This window comes from Bufo gargarizans, chromosome 8 (assembly GCF_014858855.1).
Source record: "Bufo gargarizans isolate SCDJY-AF-19 chromosome 8, ASM1485885v1, whole genome shotgun sequence".
Classification (NCBI taxonomy): Eukaryota; Metazoa; Chordata; class Amphibia; order Anura; family Bufonidae; genus Bufo; species Bufo gargarizans.
The window spans coordinates 136922594-136947467 of NC_058087.1; the positions used below are offsets into that span (position 1 = coordinate 136922594).

Genomic DNA, 24874 nt, shown 5'->3' on the forward strand with positions numbered 1-24874 from the left:
GCCTCTCTTCCTCGTGGCTGTCACATCCATCCGCCGGGTTTCCGAACTTGCGGCGCTTTCTTGCCGTTCGCCTTTCCTGGTGTTCCATCAGGACAAGGTGGTTTTGCGTCCTGTTCCCTCCTTTCTACCGAAGGTGGTTTCCTCGTTTCATATTAATGAGGAAGTCGTCCTTCTTTCCTTCTACCCCAATCCTTCTCACTCTAGGGAGAAATCCCTCCATTGCCTGGATGTGGTTCGAACTCTTCGCCTGTATCTTCGCCTCACGGAAACCTTCTGTCGTTTGGACTCTGTTTTTGTGGTCCCGGCAGGCCCTCGTAAAGGTTTGCCTGCCTCCAAGGCCACCATTTCTCGCTGGGTTCGGTCTGCCGTCAAGGAGGCCTATGTCGCGAAGGGCCGGGCTCCCCCTTCCAGGTTGACCGCACATTCGACTAGGGCGATTGGGGCTTCTTGGGCGGTGCGTCATCATGCATCAGCTTCCCAGGTATGCCGGGCCGCCCCCTGGGCATCGGTTCACACTTTTTCTAAGTTATACCATATTCATTCCTTGGCTTCTGCTGATGCCAGTCTGGGACGCAAGGTTCTGCAAGCAGCTGTGCTTTAGATTGGTGGCATGGCACTTTTTTCTTCCCTCCCTCAGGGACTGCTTCTGGACGTCCCATGGTGCTCTGTCCCCCAATGCCATGCACGAGAAAATTGGATTTTTTGTACTCACCGTAAAATCCTTTTCTCGTAGTAGGCATTGGGGGACACAGATCCCCCCCATTCTTGAGTTTCTTCTTGTTTGAGGTCCCGGTTTTTGCCTAGTTTGGTTGTCGGGTCTCCCCGGTTGAAGACTTGTTGGTTTTCAGTTTTTATGTTCAGGTGTGATGTTCCTACTGCTTTTGTACCGACTGATCTCTCTCGGCTCTGGCAGAGGGGTATAGCCCACCTGGGTGGAGCCAACACTTTTTTTTTGTTTCTAGTGTCAGCCTCCTAGTGACAGCTGGGCATATACCCATGGGGCTGTGTCCCCCAATGCCTACTATGAGAAAAGGATTTTACGGTGAGTACAAAAAATCCAATTTTATTAATCCAGTTTAAAAAAAGCAATTAGATACAACGTGTTTCAGGGATATAACTTTCCCTTCATCAGTTAGAGAATTGATGTCCAACGTACCTGATGAACCTCAGCATGCTCCTCCACATGCCTGCTCTGGGTGTACATGCTTCCCCTAATGTTTGCTCTGGCTGTATGTTTCTCCCCAAGTATCTGCACACCTGCTAACCCTAATAAAGTGTCCCCCCATAACAGTGTGTCATCAGCAGATCCCCCATAACAGTGTGTCATCAGCAGATCCCCTATAACAATGATCAAGAGCCATCATCAAAAGTTTCAGCACTTCTGAAATCCCCACTATAATTTGCAGTATTAAGTTGCCATGGCTTAATCCTTCTTCATAAACCTCTGTCCATTTTAGCTCTTTGAGTCTTTTGTGAATTTCTCCGCTAAATTCCATAATTCTGGCATGCAGGACCACTGCTCTACCTCCTAATACTCTTGTATTCTGACTTCTCCGGTGAATCCCTCCTCTTTGTCTATCACTCTCTAACCCCCTAAACAGAAAACTCACCTTTTCTCACAACCCTTTCTGATTTGTATCTACCGTTTGTATCTTCAGTTTCATAGTCTACAGGCCTGTCTATTCCTAGTTATCCAGTTTAGGCCTCATGCACACGGCCGTTGTTTGGGTCCGCATCCGAGCCGCCATTTTTGCGGCTTGGATGCGGACCCATTCACTTCAATGGGGCCGCAAAAGATGCAGACAGCACTCCGTGTGCTGTTCCCATCCGTTGCACCGTTCCGAGGCCCCGCAAAAAAAAATATAACATGTCCTATTCTTGTCCGTTTTGCAGATAAGAATAAGCATGTCTACAATTGGCCGTCCGGAAGGCACACGGGCAGCTTCCATTTTTTGCGCTGTTTGTGGACCGCAAAAAAACTGCACGGTTGTGTGCATGTAGCCTTATACTGTGTATGCATTTTTCCTTTTACACTGCTACTACTAGTAATAGCAAAAATTAGGTCATGCCATTAGCCAGCAGCAGCGGCGCGTGTGTAGACAGGATGTGACACTAAAAGCGGCAGAGAAGGGAGCTTGGTGCAGGACCCAGGTAGTGCCAGTAACAGGTGGCTTTTTTCTTCTTTTTTTTTTTTTTTTACTATTGCAGCCTGTCTGGGCATCTGAAAAGGGGCTCTGGTCTGAGATAACCCTTTGAATTCCACTGGCTGTTGCATCCAGGCAAAAATAATTTATGGAGAGGTGGCTGTGTATGTGCGAAGCTTCATAAGTCATTTCTATGATATTTCTGAAAATGTGCTCACTGGGCTGTTTCCATCTCTCCATTCATTCTCCACTTGGATGCAGCTGCCAGTGGGTGACTCACCAGACGGGATGGAGGACCTCTGTTTTGGAAATGGGTATAGGTCCCAGAAGAGGGACATGCATGTAATTTATGGCATATCCTATGGATAATTGACAGTGTATCTGCAGACTGTCAATTTCTATATACCCTTCATCCAGAAGAGTTGACTGCTCAGTCTGTAGCCTTGGGATTCACATGAGCCATCAGATGACGGGATTTAATGTAAACACAGAACCTGCTGCTCTGTAAATACACAGATTACACGTTAGAGTGGGAAAGTGGTTGAAAATGGTTGAATGCAATAATACAAAAATCCCCTGAAGGTGTCCACAGCCTTTAAAGTCTATGGACATCTTTATTATTTCCCTGAAAATTAAGCAACTTTCTAGATAGTATTCATGAAAATGTTCCTACCACTTTGGTACGACAATGTATGTAACTCCTTCACCTAGCTGCTGATGCTACTGAATCTTTTTTAAATCCATCAGGGTGAGCTTCTAAAGCTGCTCGCTGCCTTTGTACAATCAGCAGTTTTAGATGATTTTTTTTAGACTGCTTTCACATTTACGTTCATGCTTTCCAGTTTTGAGATCTAACAGGGGATCTCAAAACCACAGCAGAACGCATCCGTTCGATTAATACAATTGGCTGCATCTGGCACCATTGACTTACATGGTTTTTGGTGCCGGATCCAGCTTGTTCAGTTTCCCTTGCCGGACACAAAACTGCTGCTTGCAGTGGTTTTGTGTCTGGTCACAGAACACAACAAACCGGAACGGAATGCATTGTGGTGCACTCCGTTCCGGTTTGTTCAGTTTTGTCCCTATTGACAATGAACGCGGACAAAACTGAAGCCTTTTTTTTCTCTGGTTTTGAGATCCTCTGCCGGATCTCAAAATCTGGAAGAAAAATGCATATGTGAAAGTAGCCCAATCAATGGCCGTGTGCATGAGGCCTAAGAGGATGATAAATGAGGCGTAACATGCACCAATTTGATAGCCCTGTCCACTTTGATATTTTTTAGAACTCATTTCTGCATTCTTTATAGTGTAAATTCTGGAGAAAACAGATTATATATTTGGCTCAAATCAAAACGCTCAGATACAGTAGCCCAGCACTGCATGGTCTGGAGTCATTTTGCTGTAGTGGTTTGCATTATGCTAGGTGTAGCCTTAAAGGGGTTATCCAAACCCTATAATAACCCCTCTAATGCCCGGGCCCCTCAAACAGGTTGTACTTACCTTGTTCCATGGCACCCTCGTCACTTCTGATGCCCGCAGGCCGTGACGGGGGTCAAGCCTTCCTAGCATCACGGGTGACGCTAGGGAGGCTTGACCCCTTTGCGGTCTGCTATTTGCTATGCGCCCTAGCCTTCCCAGATGTTTTGATCCATGTGACTGGGAGATGTAGTGGCGGCCATGCGGGCATCAGAAATGACGCATGTGTCGGGGAGCAAGGTAAGTACAACCTGTGTGAGGGGCCCGGGCATTAGAGGGGGCATTATTTGGATAACACCTTTAATACAAGGCAATACACAGTAATTTAACGCATGAAAAATAATCCTTCCAAGATGAAATGTGACAGAGCTCAGCAACCCTGTTCCAATATTGACAGGCAGAATTGTAAACGTAGCTTTGGGCTATAATACAGTAAAACCAAATTAACTTGGTAATGGTATTCAATCATCCTGAGATATCTGAGGGATAATCTGCAATGCAGACGAAATCAAAGCAAATATATACCATAATATATTTCTATTCTTCAAGGTCCTGTAGCTCACAGGTAAGGCTGAGTTCACACCAGCGTTCAGCCTTTCCGTTCTCCTGCTCCGTTATAGGAGCAGGAGAACGGAAAGGACGGATTGGGCACATAACTGAGGCGAGCGGAGCCTACAGACCCCATAGACTATAATGGGGTCCGTTAGGTTTACGCTCAGAAAATGATTTTGGAGCGGAGACAAAAGTCCTGCATGCAGGACTTTTGTCTCCGCTCCAAAATCATTTTCTGAGCGTAAACCTAACGGACCCCATTATAGTCTATGGGGTCCGTAGGCTCCGCTCGCCTCAGTTATGTGCCCAATCCGTCCTTTCCGTTCTCCTGCTCCTATAACGGAGCAGGAGAACGGAAAGGCTGAACGCTGATGTGAACGAGGCCTTAATTCTGTACAATTTTCTGTCATTCTACTATTTGATATTCCACTATAGTGCCAGATTAAGAATAAACATGGAAACAGCTATGGATTTGTCTCAGCTTTCACTCTTTACATTGTATCAGTGGCGAAAATAGATAATCAAGCCATTTTAAGGTCCTTTTACACAGGGAAATAATCTGGAAAGAGCATTCCCATTGTCCTGTGTAAATGTGCCACTGATCACCTGATGAACAAGCAAACGGCCATTTCTTAGGTTGGAAGCATCACCTTTGGTGGACACCAAAATCATTGTTTCTGAGCAGCAGATCATACTGTGTAAACAGCCAGAAACAATCATTCAGTATGGGGACGCACAACTGGAGTAGCGACTGCTCGTCCCCATGCAGAGGTGATGATTACTGCCTACTTTCACCTTCTCTAACAATCAGGCAGTCACTGGGAACGAACAGTTCATTCCTGATAATTGCCTGCTAAATCGGCCTATGTAAAGGAGCCTTTAGTCATCAATTAAACATTTGGATCACTTAAGAAAAGTGTTAACTAATTGCATGTTGTTTATTACAGGTCCCTGATAGTGGAAAAGCAGAACTCTGCCTCTAGAGACATGTTCTTGGAAGGAAGTGATGTTTCAGGTAAGAATCACAATAGAGATTTTCATGATGCTGCAATACTGTACTGGATGCCACAGTGGGTAGGATGAGTCCTTCAGAGCTGGGGCTAGAGGTATATTTCTGACAATGATGCCATCTGTATGAAGTTGGCAGATTCCCGAGCATGTATTCTTCAATACAGCAACAGTGGTTGGTTGCATCCGCCCCAACAAGTCATCTTTATGGTTATGAGGTGTCAGGATATGTATGGGGGGGGAGGAAGGGGGCTCCCAACCCACCAGCGATCAGCTATTTGAAGAGGCCACAGCTCCATGTCCTCTTCAGTGTTTATCTGCACGTTGTCCCCCTTGTAGTGGCGGTGGAGTGTAATTACACTTTCCTATCCCATTCAAGTAAATGGGATATGCTGTATATAGCCTCTTTAAACAGCCGATTGGCCGGGTGTTGGTAATCAGAGCCACCGCCGATCTGATATTGATGACCTATTCTGAAGATAGGTCATCATTATCATTACATTGGTCTCTTTTTAAGTGCTCATGCACACTAACCCTGGGTTCACACCTGAGCGTTTTACAGCGCGTTCAAACGCGCTGTAAAACGCTCAAGACATGAAAACCAATGCTTCCCTATGGGAATGGTTCACACCTGGGCGTTTTACAGCGCGTACGAACGCGCTGTAAAACGCCCGACGCTCAAACAAGTACTTGAGCTTCTTTGGGGCGTTTTGATGCGCGTTTGTGGCCATAGGACACTGCAGTCAATGACACAAACGCGCGTCAAACGCGCGTTTACTATTACAAAAAACGCGCGACAAAAACGTGCGTAAAACGCGCGTTTGCGCAACGCTCAGGTGTGAACCCAGGGTTACTGTGTTCCGCCTGTGCCATGCATTGGTGTCGAAAAATTGTAGCCCCAATGCACATGCACCGTCCTTGTGGCTGGTGCTAACTGATGAAAAACTCATTCAACTTGAATGGGTCTGCAATCCATCTGCACCGCAAAAAAATAGAGCATGTTCTATTTTTTTGCAGTGTGGAGGCACGGTCTGAAATCGCACAGAGACACTCTGTAGGTTCACTGTGACAGTTGTGTCTGTGTAGGCTGGCTGCCTGCTCTCTTTCGTACTGGCTGCAGGCCAACACCTGTGCAGGCTGGTTGCTTGGGGCTGCGTGCTGGCTGCGGTGTCTTCTGTGAACTGCTGCCTGTGTATGTTTGCTCTCCCTGTGATGCTTCTCTGTTGTGTCAGTGTTCACGGGATGTTTGTGCTCTGGCGTACTGGCTGCGGTGGATTCCGTGTATGCTGGTTGCCTGGGGCAACATCCTGTACTGCAGCCCGTGGGTTTTGTGGTTCTAGTCCTCCCTGTTTGGTTCTGATGGGGTTAACTTCCCCTGTTCTGTGCCTGGGTGTGGGTTTCAGGTAACCTCATTAAGCAGCTATATCTACCTGTGTGTTGTGGGGCGTGGGGTCAGTCTTTCTCGTGTCTTGCTGGTTGTAGCACCTCGCTGCTCACCCAGGAGGTCAGTCTATCTTTTGTCTTGCTAGGTGTACCCCCTTGCCGCTGACTTAGGGGGTTTCACCAGCTAGCCTTCAGTGTGGTGTCTCCTGGTATTGCTTTGGTGTTTGTTATTATTGCCTATTGCCTTGTCTTATCTCCTATACCTGTTTTGTCCTTTCTGATCTGTACCAGCCCTGTACGATGTTATCCTTGTCCGTTCCTTGTTTCGCCTAACAGTGAGCAACTGCATCTGATAGCCTGGCAGCGCTAAACGGCTTCTGATTGTATCCTGTCCTATGTCCTGTCGGCAGTGTTCATTTCTGCCTGTAGTTCCATTTGTGGTCTGTTCCTATCCTGTTTGTCCTGCCCTCGTGAGAGGGTCCCTGGCTTCCCTGGAGGGGGAATCTCTAGTCTGTGTAGTTTCTCTAGTCTGTGTGCAGCTCTGCCTGAGACCGCCATGCTTCCATTCCGCTTGGGGTCCAGGCATCTGCTTCTGTGCTGGTTCCCGTCCGTCTTGTTGTCTGTTCCATGTGCAGTGTTTGTATGGGTTCCAGTTCTGTTGCTCTGTTCCGCTGGTGTTTGCACCTGCGTGGTTCTCTGCAGGTAGGGCCAAGTGTTCCTGGGATCTTCCTAGAGGTGTGACCAGTGAGCCCTCGGCCAAGTTCATCCCCACCACCAGGGGCTCTATGATGAACTGGGCTCACTGGCTCTCCACTCTCTGGGTTTTGCCTCTGGTCTGCCGGTGCACTTGGTTCTGTGGTAGTGCTACCACTATTGCCTAACCTGCTTACGGTCATGTGCTTTTATTACACTTGTAATAAAGTTCTCTGTGGGTCCTTGGTCTGTTTTGCCGTGTCCTGCTTGCATGATGTCCCGGAGGTCCGCTTTGGGCTTTCAGCACGTGACAGTAGCCTTCCGCTCTGTGCCTCCGCACCATATCTTCCAGATTAAGGGCCGCAATACGTGCTCGTGCCGTTTACGGTCCTGTGGATGAGCCCTAAGTCGAAGCTGGGCTCACTTTTCTTTCAGGGAGTTGTGCCTCAGGCTGCCGCCTATACTGATTTCTGTTGAGACCCAAAGACAAATTAAACTACTTAATACCTTAGATGTATGCATTTAACGGAACTATAGGCACCTCTGTTAAAAAAATAAATATATATATTTACAAATACACTTGTTTTTCTGTATATCTCTATGTGTATTCCGTACAATACAAACAGTATCCCTGATGGATACTGGCCAAACGGAGGCCAAAATGAAACTATTTTGTTGGGTGAATGGGGGCTTCTGGGTCCATTAAATTAAAACCTATTGTTAAAACGTTATTATGGCCCCTTTAAGTAATGAAATATAACAATGCAGACCTACATTGGCCATGCTGTATATGATAGCCTTCAGTCTGATCACATGTACAGCTCGGCTCACTTTGGCTAGTGTATTTCCCAGAATATTACTGGTAATTCTCCTAGTTGTTTATATATATTTAGTAAGGAGGAACAAGGGGCCGTCATTGATGGAAGATACGTGTCACCGAGGTTCCTGGCCTCTGCGAGGTAAGAACCGGGTTTTTCCCTGAAGTGTCAGTTTTGCAGTTGCAGTCTGACACTTCAGCTGTTAGTATGGCTGTAAACCCCAACCGGGCCGGTTCTTATTGGGAGCAGCCAAAGAGCAGGGTGGGTGGCTGTTCCCCACGGTTCCAGGCCGGGATATAAAAACCCTGCCAGCAGCTCAGCTGGTGTGGATTTTATTACATGACACGGAGGAGAGTATTGCTTTCTCTTCCTTTTACTGACCACCAATAGCAGCAAAGAAAACAAGTAACCATGGTAACCAAGGCCCTCCCACATAACATCCCTATAATAGTCCTGCTTTGCATAGATTCCTCCTCTTTCTTTGCTGCTGACCACTCAGATAAGTTATAAAAAATAAAGTATTGGAATCGCACTCACCAGATCTCGCGGTCAACCGGAATGCAACAGCCCACCTGGAGTCCAAGATTCTTTAGGGCTCCCTCATGTTGAATCCGAAACAAAGCAATGGAGGCAGCATATCCGGTAAAAAAAAACCTTTATTGGGTCCAGCCAAGTGAACTTGACGTGCAAAAAAGTTGTGACGTTTCGGCCGCTTCACAGCCTTTATCACACAGGTTTGATAAAGGCTGTGAAGCGGCCGAAACGTCACAACTTTTTTGCACGTCAAGTTCACTTGGCTGGACCCAATAAAGGTTTTTTTTTACCGGATATGCTGCCTCCATTGCTTTGTTTCGGATTCACTCAGATAAGTTGTCATTGTGGTCTTCACATTAGAATATATATATATATATATATATATAATATATATATAAAATTCTCGTGTATTGTATCTATTTTTCCTTTTTTAGAGTATATCCCCCCCCCCCCCTCTCTCTCTTCATTTTGACCCTGCGGTCTTTCCCCTTGTTACTTAGATTCCCCCCTTAGCCTCCGGTCCTTATCTTATTCCGGCGGGTTTCTCCCCCTCTCCGGTCTCCCCCTTGGCCTCCGGTTCTTCTTCCCCCTTCTGTGTCTCCTTGGCACCCATTGCGGCCGAAATCTCGGACGCCATCACCCAGTGCTTACCTCAGGACGGAATCTTGTTTTCTTCTTCTTCTCCTCTGCTCCGCTTGCTCAGGCGCAGTTAACAGTTCATTCTATTCTCTCCTCAGGGAGGCGCGAAATCTCGCGGGATTTCGTGCACGCAATCAGTACCAACGGACGTTCGGTCGCATCGGCGGCTGCCTTTTTCTCCTGGTGGTACCCTGCCCTCTCTGTTATTGTGCAAACCCACCCACCTTCTTCACTCTGCCCTCATTGTTATATTAGTATTATCCGGGTAGATTTGATAGCATAGTGCCCTAGAGCCCATTGCCAGTTAGTGACAAATATTAAAAGGGGATCATGTCAGAGGACGGCCACCCCAATAACCGTACTCCTGAGGCCATGGGGTTCACCACCCATGCCCAGGCAGCAGGTTCCAGCTCAGATCAGGCTATGGCGATCCAGCGTTCGGTAGCTGTGGCTATCCAGCCCTCAATGGGTTCCATGTCCACTGCTATTTCGCAGTCTATTTCGGACGCCCTTATGGCACACTCATCTGTGTCCGGTCCCAGTAGCCGCCCTAGACCCTTGACCTCAGGGTCAGCCGGTTCTGATCCTCCAGCACCACTAAGACTGGTGTGTTACCTGCCACCCAAGAGAGCGCGCTGAGTTTGCGCAAAATAGCCTATACCCACCAGGCAGAAAAGGTGAGGCCGTGGAAATTTGCCAGAGCGCAATATGATACGCAATCCGAGTCCGAACTTGGATCGGAAGAGGAGGCGCAGTCAGAGCCTGACTTAGGTTCAGAGCCAGAGGACCTGAAACTACCCGTTTCCAACCCCCTTAAGGTCCCTTCTAGTACCCTAGAGGTGATTATGGACCCTTCGGGAGAGCCGCTATTCGACCCGGATGCTCTCCATCACCCGAGGTCCGCCAAGTGGCTCTCATCGGACCACGTTGCTAAGTATTTGGAGTCCCGCATACGTCAGCCCCTTAGCAAGGAGGCTAGGAATAAGTTGAGGGCTGAGTGCCCTAGGCCCATTGTCCCCAACAAGGTGTGTGACACACCAGTAGTGGATCCTAAAATGATCCAGTTTCTGGCCAAATCTGTGTGGAACCCGCGTAAGGGTCTTGAGTCAGCCCTGAAGGCCTTCCAGGACAAATTACTGGATGTCCTGGGGCCCCTTACTAAGATCTTTGAGTTGGCGGAATCCTCCAGAATCCAGAACACTCAGGTGAATCCGGAGGAGTTCCGGGGGTGAACACAGCGCGCTTTATGTCTCACTGGCAATGCTAATACCTCTCTTTCTATTGAGAGAAGGAAGGCCATTCTATTCAAAATAGAACCTAAATTGTCCAATTTGGCCTTGACTGAGGCGGGCAAGGATGCCCAGGGTCTCCTTTTTGGAGACTCTTTCATTAAAGATCTATCCCGTTTTGTTGGTGCCTTCACGGCGCTGGATAAAGCCCAATCGTCAATGAGACGGGTTTTTCAGGGACGGGTCTCCGCCAGGGCCGGCAGTACTAGGGGCCGTCTGTCCGGCCGGTCATCTTTCCAGACCCGCGGTTTGGGTCGAGGCTCCATGTCCTTCAGATCTTTCAGCAATGAGTTCCGCCAGCCGTCCACCTTTTTCCCCACACGTGGTGCTCCTTGGCGATCCCGCGGGACCAGAGGATTCTCGGGATCCAGACGCCCATTTGGTAAGTCTACCAATCACTCTATCTTCTTCAACTGTTTGGGTAGGGGGCAGACTCCGTCTTTTTTCCCACGCTTGGTCAGCCATCACGGCCGACCCATGGGTCCTCACTACAGTTCGGGGTTTTCACATAGAGTTGGTGGGTCCTCCCGGCTTAATTTTGCATTATCTATGCATTATCAGCAACGTGTTTCTGGTGGCCAAAAAAGGAGGGCAGATGCGTCCGGTGATCAACCTTCGGGCGTTGAATGCATTTGTCCGTTATCGCCACTTCAAGATGGAGGGTATCCACCTCCTGAGAGACATGCTCCTTCATGGAGATTGGCTAGTCAAATTAGACCTGAAGGATGCCTATTTGACAGTACCTATTGCCGAGACTTCCAGGAACCTACTTTGTTTCCAATGGAACATGGAGATGTGGCGTTTCACTTGCCTTCCCTTCGGGCTGTCCTCAGCTTCTTGGTGTTTCACCAAATTACTACGACCAGTCGTGTCCTGCAGCCGCGGAGTTCGGCTAATTGTATACTTAGACAATATCCTCATATTGGCCCAGGATTGTCCGACCTTGCTCACCCACTTATCCTGGACAATGGACTTATTGTCTCACCTAGGTTTTCTCCTCAACATGGAGAAATCCTGCCTGGTACCTTCCCAGTCCATGGAGTTTTTGGAATTCACTATCAATTCAGTGACAGAGACTCTCAGTCTTCCTTTGTCCAAGGTTCGGGCCATCCACAAGGAGATACGCCAGACGTTATCCCTTGCACAGGTATCGTTACGCCGCCTGGCCCACGTCATAGGCCTCCTTTCGTCCTCTATCCAGGCAGTTTTTCCAGCACCACTGCAGTATCGTGCCATGCAGCTCCTCAAAATATATCATCTTCGCACAGGGGCGTCGTACAAAGACCTGATCACGTTAGACGAGGATTCAAGGGACGAACTGACATGGTGGATCCAGAACCTGGAAGTTTGGAATGGCAAGGCTATTTTCAGCCCGCGTCCGGACTTCACTGTGGAATCAGACGCCAGCCTGTTAGGATGGGGCGCCTATTGCGATGGAGTGCACACCGGGGGACGTTGGTCCGCGGAAGAGTCCAGACTCCATATCAACTCCTTAGAGCTTCTAGCAGGATTCTTTGCGGTTCGCAGTTTTACTGGAGGTATGACCAACACCTGCATCAGGTTATGGATGGACAACGTGTCGGCAGTGCGTTACGTGAACGCCATGGGCGGCACACACTCGGCGGCATTGTCCCATCTGGCTCGGGAATTTTGGACCTTCTGTCTGTCCAGAGGAATCTCCATTGTTGCGGAGTATCTCCCCGACCTGCACAATATGCACGCGGACTGGAGCTCTCGGTTTCTCTCGGATTCCAGCGATTGGCGATTGCACAGGATGGTCTTCTCATCCATATCCTCCAGATGGGGTCCCTGCTGTATAGATCTGTTCGCATCCTGCTTGAACACCCATCTTCCCAGATTTTTCAGTTGGCGCCCGGATCCGGACGCGGAAGCCACCGATGCCTTTCTACAGAGCTGGTCCGGCAACCTCTTGTATGCCTTTCCCCCATTTGCTCTGATTCCCTGGGTGCTAACCCGAGTCCGTCAAGAGGAAGCCAAACTGATCCTGGTGGTTTCTTTTTGGACCTCCCAGTCTTGGTTTCCTCAACTGATGGAATGCCTGATCCAGTGTCCTCTCCTTCTCCCAGTTTTTCCGGATCTTTTGGTAGACCTGTCAGGTCTGCCTCATCCTCTCGTCTTAGAAGGAACCCTCCAACTCCTAGCCTGCAGGATTTCAGGGAACCCTGGGACGTCGCAGGAGTTTCGGAATCTACTAGACGCTTCCTGGAGGGCGCTTAGGCCCCCGGTACCAGACAGGCTTATCGAGCGGCCTGGAAGTCTTGGGCTGATTGGTGCTTGGCTAGACACATGGATCCCATTTCAGCTCCTGTAAAGGAGATCCTTCAATTCCTCACTTCACTGTTCGAGGATGGTAGAGCATATCGGACCATTAATGTTTTTCGCTCTGCCATTTCTTCCTCTCATCAGGGATTCGACGGATTCCCAGCCGGTCAGCATCCCTCGGTGTGTCGCCTTCTTACAGGCGCTCACCTCTCCCGTCCTCCTAGGCCCCGTTTCTCGACCACATGGGATGTGGCCCTCCGTATTGTCCTTATTCTCTTCTTGGCCTCCAAACGCGGAACTTTCTTTACGTCAACTTTCGGCCAAGTTGGTTTCCTTATTCTGTTTGATTTCTTGTAAAAGAGTCTCAGATGTCTGAGCTTTGGACCATGATGCCCGTTCATTTACTCCGATTGGGGTCGTATGCAATATTACGCAGCGCACCAAGACCAACATTAAATCTGTGGCATATCCCAGTTTCCTGGATACTCCAGCTCTCTGCCCAGTCGCCTGTGTGAGGGAATATGAGTCACACACAGCCTCTCACCGCAAAACTTCACACCCTCAGCTTTTTCTGTCTTACCGACACCCCTTTCTTCCGGTTACTAGCATCACTCTGGCTCGTTGGGTTAAGTGAGTTATGTCCTTGGCAGGTGTGGATACCACTAGAGGTGCTTCAGCGACATCCATGGCTGTTGCAGGGGCCAGGTTAGAGGATATAATGAAGCTGGCAGATTGGTCACGAGTGTCTACGTTTCGTGAGTTTTATTTTCGTCGTCCTGTTCATGTTTTTTCCTTGGTGGTACCTGTGGTACCTGTGCACGAGCTGAGGTGACACATACTCGGCCTTCCGGATCTCTGCTTCCATTGCCCATCCCGTCCAGACCTTGGGACCCCTTTGTCCATGGATTTTATCATGGATTTACCAAATTCTTCGGGAAAAAATGATTCTGGTGGTTGTAGATCGTTTTAGTAAAATGGCACACTTTATTGCATTACCTAGTCTACCCAATGCTAAAACTCTTGCACACAGGTGTTTTTTTTCGACAACATCTCTGATGTGATGTCCGATAGAGGGACTCAGTTTGTTTCCAGATTCTGGAAAGCGTTCTGTACTCGTCTGGGTGTACAATTGTCCTTCTCTTCGGCTTTTCATCCTCAGTCGAACGGACAGACGGAGCGCACTAATCAGAATCTGGAGACTTACTTGAGATGTTTTGTTTCAGAGAATCAGGAAGAGTGGTCTTCATTTTTGTTGTTAGCTGAGTTTGCTATAAATAACCGTAGACAGGAATCCACTGATAAGTTGCCGTTTTTTGGGGCATATGGGTTCCATCCACAGTTTGGTACATTTTCTGGTGCTCAAAATTCGGGCATTCCTGAGGAGGAACGATTTTCCTCTTCTTTGTCTTCTATTTGGCGGAAAATCCAAAATAACCTGAAAAAGATGGGCAACAGGTATAAGTGTGTGGCTGACAGGAGACGTATGAGTGGTCCGGACCTGAGAGTGGGTGATTCTGTGTGGTTGTCTACAAGAAACATTAAACTTAAAGAGGACCTTTCACTACTCTACAAATGAAAAACTAACTATACCTGTGGGCAGAGCGGCGCCCAGGGGTCCCCCTGCACTTACTAGCAAGTCTGGGCGCCGCTCCGTTCGCCCGGTATAGGCTCCGGTGCCTGCGCTCCCTCTGACTGTTTTCTTGTAGGAGGCGTGTCCCTTGCTGCACTGCTGGCCAATCGCAGCGCACAGCTCATAGCCAGGCTATGAGCTGTGCGCTGCGATTGGCCAGCAGTGCAGCAAGGGACACGCCTCCTACAAGAAAACAGTCAGAGGGAGCGCAGGCACCGGAGCCTATACCGGGCGAACGGAGCGGCGCCCAGACTTGCTAGTAAGTGCAGGGGGACCCCTGGGCGCCGCTCTGCCCACAGGTATAGTTAGTTTTTCATTTGTAGAGTAGTGAAAGGTCCTCTTTAAGGTACCTTCTTGGAAGTTGGGCCCAAGATTTTTTGGTCCATATAAGATCACTGCCATTGTTAACCCTGTAGCCTTCCGTCTTGAACGTCCTCAGGCATTGAAAATCCATAACGTATTTCATAAATCGTTGCTAAAGAAATATGTGTCGAACTTGTTGAGCCGTCCTCCTTGCCTCCCGCTCCTATCATGGTGGACAGCAATTTAGAATTTCAGATCAGCAGGATTGAGGACTCCCGAGTTCTCCGGGGATCCCTCCAGTATCTCGTTCATTGGAGAGGGTATGGACCAGAGGAGAGGATGTGGGTTCCAGCGACCGATGTTAATGCTAGTCGTCTGGTGAGAGCATTCCACAGAGCTCATCCTGATAAGGTCGGTCCTGGGTGCCCGGAGGTAACCCGTAGAAGGGGGGGTACTGTCACATCTGTGACAGGTCTCAGAAGGTCTGAAATATTATCTATGCATTAGTGATCTGACAGCCTCTTTTGGTTTCACTTTGTGTGTTGCTGGTATGTCCACACCTCCTGTTTAGGTGTGGATCATGTGACCTTTACCTCGCCCTATTTAGTCTGACTTTTCCCATCACTCCTTGCTTGGGATAGCTTCATTTGGTCTTGGAAGAGCTGGAGTGTGGTTCGTGTTGAAGTCCTGTTCATCCATCATCCTCTGAAGTTAAGTGTTCCGCTTATCGTGTTTTGTATCCCCCCTGGTTGTTTACTAGGCCTCAGTGAGACGCTGGTTCCTTCGCCAGGGAAGGAACGGGTGGTCTCTGCCCTGTTATTATCTTTAGGGCATCTGAGGGTCACCAGGGTTTTCTAGGTTCCCGTGTATGGGTATCTCTACCATCGAGAGGTGCCCATACGGATAGGAGTTAGGGCCAGGAGCAGGGTTTTTTAGGTGGTGACCCTTTTCCTTCCCTAGCGGTGAGGCCTAGTGTCTTTCCCCTTCCTTCTTGATTGTCTTTTGGTGTTCTCCCCTACTACATCCGTGACACTAACTGACCAAGGGACCCCATTTATGTCCAAGGTCATGAGGTAACTCTGTAAGTTGCTCCACATAAACCAGTTACGGACATCCGTGTATCGTTTAACAAGACGTAAAAAAATATGTTGGAAATAGGGATTTTTAAGGATGGGAGGGACTTGGACTTTCTTCTGCCCTAGCTCATGTTCGCAGTGTGAGAAGTGCCCCAGGCCTCTATCGGGTTCTCGCCCTTCGAACTGCTATATGGCAGACGTCGCCAAAGAGGAACAACAACCCACACCGCACAAAAGTGTTGATGAATAGGTCACCCAGATGCAGGGATGGATGGAAACAGTGTTACCTTAGGTTAGGGAGCATATGGAGGCAGCGCAGCGAGCCCAGAGTAGGGTCTATAATCGGCAGGCTTGGGTCCGAAACTTTAACCCAGGTGATCGGGTGTTGGTTCTGGTACCGACTGTAGACAGTTCCTAGCTAGGTGGCAGGGGCCCTACGAGGTACTTGAAAAAATTGGAGAGGTAGATTACAAAGTACACCAGCCAGGGAGGCTAAAAGCTGCAGCAGGTGTACCATGTAAATCTGCTCAAGCCATGGAAGGAAAGGGAAACCTGTACAGAAGGCAGCCCACGACCAGGGTTCCTAGGGGAAACGGTTTCGGCCCCTCTGTCTGAAGCAATGGAAGTGGCTGCCACAATGAAAATTGCTGACAGCCTTTCCTCTAAACAGGCTCAGGAAGCCAGGGAGTTCATTAGTCAGAACACGGATGTGTTCTCAGGCCTCCCTGGACGCACATCCGTAATCCGTAATGAAATTATCACTGAGCCTCAGGTGAAAGTCCGGCTAAAACCGTACCAAGTACCCGAGGCTCGGCGACAAGCCATCACGGAGGAAGTGCAGCTAATGCTCCAGCTGGGTGTCATCGAGGAGTCAAAAAGTGAGTGGGCCAGTCCGATAGTATTAATACCCAAGCCAGACGGGACATTGCGGTTCTGTAATGACTTCCGCAAACTTAATGAGGTGTCCAAGTTTGACGCGTATCCCATGCCCCGAGTGGATGAGCTTATTGAAAAGTTGGTCCAAGCCCGGTATTTTTCTGTGTTGGACTTCACCAAAGAGTACTGGCAGCTACCCTTGACGGAGGCTGCCAAAGAAAAAATTGCTTTTGTCACGCCAGAGGGGCTGTATCAGTACAAGATATTACCCTTTGGTCTACATGGCGCTCCCGCCACGTTTCAAAGGCTAATGGATATTGTTCTCCGTCCACATCGTCGATATGCTTCGGCGTACTTGGAAGATATCGTTGTTCATAGCACCGACTGGGAAAGTCACCTACATAAAGTACAGGCTGTAGTGGGCTCCCTTAGGAAAGCTGGCTTAACCGCTAACCCAAAAAAAGTGCGCGATAGGGTTAGAAGAGGCCAAGTACCTGGGGTATGTAATTGGGCGCTGAATGATCAAACCTCAGGTGAACTAAATTGAGCCAATTAGTAATTGGCCCCGACCTGTCACTTCTCGGCAAGTAAAGTCGTTCCTGGGAATGGTGGGGTACTATTAGGTCTGTATCCAATTTTGCTACAGTCGCCGCACCACTGACAGGCCTTTTGAAGGGACGCAAGTCAGTGTCGGTCCACTGGAATGAGCAGGCGGAAAAGGCTTTCTTCGCTTTGAAGTCAGCCCTATGTGGGTCCCCTGTTTTGGTGACGCCTGACTTCAAAAGGGAGTTTATAGTGCAGGCCGATGCCTCCGAGGTAGGTCTCGGTGCTGTTGTGTCTCAAGATGTTAACGGGGAGGAGCATCCAGTTGTCTTCCTCAGCCGGAAGCTCACCCCAGCCAAGATTAGGTACAGTATAGTGGAGAGAGAGAGTGCCTGGCCATCAAGTGGGTACTCGAGTCTCTCCACTATTATCTTTTGGGGAGAAAGTTCCGCCTGGTGACTGACCACTCCCTCTCAAGTAGATGAGCCAGGCCAAAGAGAGGAATGCTCGGGTCACCAGATGGTTCTTATCTTTGCAAAACTTTAAGTTTTCCGTGGAACACAGGGCAGGCAGGTTACAGGGAAACGCGGATGCCCTGTCCTGGGTCCACTGTCTGGCAAGTGTTCACCCCCTCAGGGTTGAACAAAGGGAGGAGGTATGTAAGAAGGAACAAGGGGCCGTCATTGACGGAAGATACGTGTCACAGAGGTTCCTAGCCTTAGTTAGGTAAGAGCTGGGTTTGTCCCTGAAGTGTCCGTTTTGCAATTGCAGTCTGACACTTCAGCTGTTAGTATGGCTGTAAAGCCGATCCAGGCTGGTTCTTATTGGGAGCAGCCAAAGAGCAGGGTGGGTAGCTGTTTCCCACGTCCAGGCCAGGTTTTGGCTGGGATATAAAAACCCAGCCAGCAGCTCAGCTGGTGTGGATTATCCTCCATGACAGAGAAGCTGTGGAGTCTGTGTCTTGAGAGCCGCATGCTGGGGAAACAGGCCTCTAAAGCCTGCTGTGGACTGCGGGTGGAAAACTGCTGACCAGGTGAAGGTTTTTTGCACTGTGGACTTTGTGTGGTGTGAACAGGCACCAAAACTGAACACTGTTACTTTTGGCTTGTTTTTCCTATTGTGTGAATAAAACACTGAACTTTGCTTTACAACCTTGTTTTTGCCTCTGTACTGCGTCCGCTTACCCTGCCTACAAGAGCGAATTTCCACTCTTTTTATATATATATATATATATATATATATATATATATATATATAATTAGGTTAGCTTTTTGTCGAGGCTACGCTTTTTGTCGAGGCTACTTTACTGCATTTGGCTGTACCACTTGCCATATGTGCTACTACATACTGTATATTGTATGTCAGGTGTATCCCAAAGCCTCAAATCACCTGGCAAGCTCTTGGGCAGTATACATTAGTATTGTATCCTTTCTTTTTTGCTGTATTCAATAGTGCAGCAGACTGTTATTCCAGAGGCTTCTGGTAAAAATAAATAAAAATAATTCAAATTTTTTCTTTACACTATGATCCTATGGACGGCATCCTATGTATGTCTGTACAGTGGCACATGTTGGAGCTATCCCGTCTGAAGAGACGTTGAACCATTTTCCAAGAACAGAGAATACATTTGTATAAATTTTTACTTTCTCATGCAATATGCCAGCTGCCTATGGGAAATCATATGACAGCAGATCAAATAAGCACTCAGTTGATATGAATTAATATTTGTAAAGTGAGGAGTGAGATTTCTAGTAAAAGGTAACTCAAGTGTGTCGACCCAAGGTCACCTATTTTCTCCATTTATCCAACTATGGTGAATTAAATCTCTGGAAGCTACACTTGTGTTTTCATTGCACTACTGAGTACCATAAAGATATTTTCATATCCCATCTACAATGTGCCTAAAACTTATGCAGGGATATATCAATATTTAGGGTGTTTAATTGCTGCAGAAGATCTGTGGCATGCTGCGAATTGCACTTTACAGCAAAGTGCTCATTCACACATCTGTATTACAAATCCTTATTAATTCAGTTTTTTCATTGGGGAAAAGAATAAATAAATAACTGTGCCAATAAATTTTAATGGTTTAATTTCTTAGACATTTGTTTTCACACTTAGTGGGTCATTTACCACGCTAAAATACGCCTAAATTAGGCGTATTTCAGGCGCAGATGGTGGTACAGCGGTTAGTTGCGCCGCCATCTGCGACTTCGGCCCGCTCGCACCAGGTCTAAAATTGTGGCTGTAGCATGGACGGGGAAGGGTCATCAGGTACGTCTCATTTACCATTTTCTACACCTGTTTTAGGCCTCATGCACACGACCGTGTTTTGTGTCCGTTCCTTTTTTTTTTTTGCGGACCCATTAATTTCAATGGGTCCGCAAAAAAAGCAGACAGCACACCGTGTGCTGTCCGCATCAGTATGTCCATTTCATTGCCCCGCAAAAAAAATTGTGCATGTCTTATTTTTTTCTAGTTTGCGGACAAGTATAGGCATTATTACAATGGATCCGCAAAAAAAAAACTGACCAGCTGAAAAAATGGATGCCATACGGAACGTCATCCGTGTTTATTTTATTTTTTCGGATCGCAAAACACATACGGTCGTGTGCATGTAGCCTTAGGTGTAGAAAATGGTCTAAATTTAAGAGAACTCAGAAGCTATCTTATATTAGCGCTGGATGCACTGAAGTTATGGAGAGGCCGGCGCCTTACCATACTTTGGCGGATCCACCTCCATTTTAGGGCTTTATTAAGACCAACGTCTAAAACGCCAGTCTTGCAAAAAATGTGCCCCTTAGGGCTGTTTCACACGATCGGATGCCGTGCGTGTCATTCACAGTATGAAGGACAGCCAAGCCCCGCACTGGACAGCAGAGCCACGGAGCATTAACATGATTGATAATGTTCCGTTCCTCTCTCTGACCTTTTTACTGCAAAATCACGGTGCCAACTTTATCTCATTGTGATTTTGTAGTAAAAAGATCAGAGAGGCATGGAGCATTATGAGTCATTTTAATGCTCCGTGTCTCTGCTGTCGAAAGTGCGACTTGGCTGTCTTTCACTCTGCGTATTACCCGCACGGCATCTGCTCGTGTGAAACAGCCCTTAGGCCCCTTTCGCACGGGCGAGTATTCCGCGCGGATGCGATGCATGAGTTAAACGCATTGCACCTGCACTGAATCCTGACCCATTCATTTCTATGGGGCTGTTCACATGAGCAGTGATTTTCACGCATCACTTGTGCGTTGAGTGAAAATCGCAAATAAAATAAAAAATACGGATCAACATCTATATTTTCATATTCAAGTAAGAAAAAACCCAAGTGTGGATGTTGTCTTGAAAACCACATCCACGTGTATTGTACTGTTGCAGATTTTCATTGCGGAGACTTTGCTACAGTCCAGCCATATCTGACAATTCATCCACATCAGTTTCACAGTTTGTGCACCTGAAAAAATATAAAGATTCATTTTGAACCCACTACTGGTTATGGCTCAAAAACCTGCATCAAAACTTAAAAACCTGGACATATCCTCTTTTTCACCCAGGCAGCCCCTCTGAGATGCTCTCCCTTGCCCTGCGCTGAATCGTGTACGGCAAGGGCTTTTTCATTACTGTAGATCTGGTGACATACCGGGTCTCTGCTAGGCGGAGGCTATCGCCTAGCAGTCAGCCCGGTGACGTCACCAGCAACACTGCTAGATGAATGCCTCCACCTAGCAGTGAAAAAATTTAAACAAAAAAGCACGGAATGCTCCGATGCTCATCTCTGAGGGGCTGCCTGGGTGAAAACGGGGATATGTCCGGGTTCAACCCCTTTTTAAGTTTTTAATTTTTTGATGCAGTTTTTTGAGACAACTCCTTTACGTTAATAATTAAATTAAAATTTCAATAGACCTCATTTACTAGGGCCAGTCTACTGTACATTAGAAATCATCAGTCATCTCTGGTGTCAATTATCCCGGGGTGAGGCCTGCACCTACAACATAGACTGGGACCAGCTATTGTGGAATAACTATACAAATGCTGAAAGGGATAGCTTTAAATCTACTTTGTGAAGTTATACTGGAAAATATATTCCTATAAATAAGACTAAATGTCTAAAATTCAAACCATGTGGCTTACTGTTATGGGTAAAATGGCAATAAATTACAAAAAAGGGGGGTGTACTCCTCTCACCACAGCCAGGTTTTTTTGGGGGGGGTTTGTTCTTGAGCCATAACTTTTTTACTTTTTCATTCACTCTGTATGAAGTTATATTCTTGAATCCCTTAACCTGTTGGGGACACATGACGTAACGGCACGTCATGATGTCCCAGTACTTAAGGACACATGACGTACCGATACGTCATGTGTATTTCCGATCACCTCCCTCAAGACCTCAGAAAACAAGAGGAGGTGTAAGCAATATGAAGGGGCACACTCAGAAGGGAAACACAAGATAGTAACGAATAATGGACTTTATTAGTCTAAAAACAAACCCCTAAAAAATATATAAAAACATACATGTAGACACACATATACCTATGCAAATGATGTGAAACTACAATAGGGAGGAATTCTTATGGGTGTATTGAAGTCCCAAAATTTTGTGTATACAACAGCTTGCCAGCAATGTCTTATAAATATATGTGGATAAACGTGGATACTGCTCGTATACCGAAACCACAGTGCACAATGTTTATGCTGCGCTGGATTCCGTAGCGTGTAAGAGACACAACTGGTCCCAAGTGTCAGCTGAATCCAAAGTGTTCACTCCACAGTGCAATTGATTAGATATAACTTATGATTGCTTCATAGATTCTGTAATGCTCGCAAACGAGCGCGGTCTTACCCCTCTCCGCAGCGTTGTATCCAGGCGGCCGTGCACTCACAGCGTGCTACGTGATGTGCTGGCGGTACGTGGCGTCCCACGCCAAACAGTGACGTCATTAAAGCGACTACTCGGTCCCCCGGACAACCAGGTCATGTACGGCCATGCACATCACATTTTATTTAATGTATTGTGGGGATTCGCTCTGGTAGTTGGGATAAGCGGGGGCAGTACAGAGGCAAAGAACAAGTTAGTAATTCAAATGTCCTTGTTTATTCACACATAAGGTCCAACAAAAACACTCTTTGCAAGGTTGGTGTTTGTTCACACCGAGTAGAAAGTTTGTGCATAACAAAAATGTCACCTTGTTGGTGGTTCTGCCTCCAGCGGTCCAAATGCAGGCTTTTGGTGGACTGCACTCCCAACACACAGGTCTCACCTTTTCAGCCCAGCAGGGGGCTCGGTTCCCACACCAGCGATCGCCAGAGCTCCTCTGTCAGAGAGGTAATCACTCTCAGCTGACACTGCCGGCTGGGTTTTTTATAGGCCAGTCAAGATCCGGCCTTGAACGCGGGGAGTAGTCACCCCCCCAGAACTTTGACTACTCCGAGTAAGAGCCATCCCGGATCAGCTATACAGCCATACTAAAATAGCAAAGTGTCAATCAGCATTAGCTGCCGCTGACACCTGAAAAAAACGGCTCTTACTTCACGTCAACTACGGACCCTTGCACCTTCCTACAGTATGCACAATAAAATATATTTTACACAAAATAATGGCATTTTTTGGCAGGGGTGCAATTTTTTTAATTCTATTATTTTCTAACAAATGTTTCGAATTCCATTATGAGATTACTATTTTATGACTTTTTATTTAAGGCTAAGAATCTATTAGCTTACTCCTCTATGCCAATAAATTATGCTCTGTGTCAGTATGACACAGGCTGCCCTAATGGCAAGCTAACTGAGCACACAGCCCTGGAGTCCTTCATAAGTCCTCAGGGACTCACACCTATCTTTAGAACTGAGCCGGCAAAGTAAAGAAAGGCGCACCGCGGCCTTCTATTCATTTCCATGGGACTGCCGAAAGTAGCCGAGCTTGGCTATTTTCACTTGTATGGGGCTAACAGAAAAAGCTGATCGGCAGTCCCTTAGAAATTAATGGAGGGTGGTTGCACATGCAGGTAGGTGCGGGTCCCAGAGGTGGGACGCACACCTATCAGACATTGGGGGCGTATCCTGGCGATATGCCCCCAATGTACAAGACCGGCCAGCCCTTTTAATGGACATACCGTATTTTTCACTTTATAAGACGTAACTGATGATGAGACGCACCTAGGTTTTAGAGGAGGAAAAATAAAAAAATCCATTTTTTTTTAAAATCAGATCAGACCCCCATATCAGGACCTTAGATCAAGACCCCCCTATATCAGGACTTCAGATCAAGACCCCCCTATATCAGGACCTCAGATCAAGACCCCCTATATCAGGACCTCAGATCAAGACCCCCTATATCAGGACCTCAGATCAAGACCCCCTATATCAGGACCTCAGATCAAGACCCCCCTATATCAGGACCTCAGATCAAGACCCCCTATATCAGGACCTCAGATCAAGACCCCCTATATCAGGACCTCAGATCAAGACCCCCTATATCAGGACCTCAGATCAAGACCCCCTATATCAGGACCTCAGATCAAGACCCCCTATATCAGGACCTCAGATCAAGACCCCCTATATCAGGACCTCAGATCAAGACCCCCTATATCAGGACCTCAGATCAAGACCCCCTATATCAGGACCTCAGATCACACCTCCATTAGACCTCTATGCCAGACCAAGTATCAGACCTCGGAGCAGACCATAAAATAAATACATTCACTTACCTTTTCTGCTCTGCCGCTACTCTGCAGGTCCGGCAGTCTCCCCTGCAGTCACGCTCCTTTGTCTTTTTCCGGGTCCATGCCGCACTGTGACTTGACCTCATACAGCATCAGGTTATAGTTCGTGCACTACGTCCTGATGCTATACACAGTCAGGACAGTGCAGCACGGCCCCAGAAAGGAAGGCCAAGGATGGTGAGTACCGGCAGCGCTCGCAGGGCCTCACACTCCACTCCCCGCACCTACTGCTCTCTAGTATTCGCATAAGACACACTGCCATTTTCCCCTACCTTTGAGGTAAAAAAGGGCATATTATAAAGCAAAAAATGTTATGTTTTTAGTTTAGTTTTTTCTTCATCTGTGCTATGTAATGTATGTATAAGTGTCCAGTACTCATATGGGGATCTGCAAGGCTGATTTTCATTAATTTTTTATCTTTTATACAACAGATGAAAGGAATCGGATCACTCCAGGAAAAAAACACTTAACCAATCAGGCAACATAGAAGAAACTGGAATTTTATATGTATAAATTGACTGTATGTAAATGTCTCTCAATCAAACCTTTTCCCCAAAACTGTCGGTATTTATGTATTCTGAGATCTCTTATTCTTGGAGAATGTTGTGAAATATAATTTGTTAAAAATATACATTGATTTCAAGGAGTTTTCAGAAATTTTGATACTGATGGCATATCTTGAGGGGGGGGGTCTGACTCCTAACATCACCCCCAATCAGCTGTTTCACTTGAATGGGGCAGAGCTGCGCCTAGACCATATGACCGATGAAAGTGACGTCACTGGCCTAGGAAGAGGCTGCAGTGCTAACCAGAGTACCGCTGCCTCTTCAAACAGCCAATCAGCGGGGGCGCTGGGAGTCAGACCCCTGCAGATCTGATATTGATGACCTATCCTGAGGACAGATGAT

At 47.4% G+C, this 24874-nt stretch overlaps 1 protein-coding gene across 1 annotated transcript in view; it reads left to right on the top strand.

The window, feature by feature from the left end:
- VWA3A (von Willebrand factor A domain containing 3A) overlaps positions 1 to 24549 on the top strand; it is a 148098-nt gene extending 123549 nt beyond the window's left edge. The window contains exons 33-34 of the mRNA XM_044304340.1: positions 5120 to 5187; positions 24398 to 24549. Coding sequence (XP_044160275.1) covers positions 5120 to 5187; positions 24398 to 24453 — 124 coding nt within the window. The 3' untranslated portion in view covers positions 24454 to 24549. The remainder of the gene's footprint in view (positions 1 to 5119; positions 5188 to 24397) is intronic.
- The last annotated feature ends 325 nt before the right edge of the window (positions 24550 to 24874 follow it).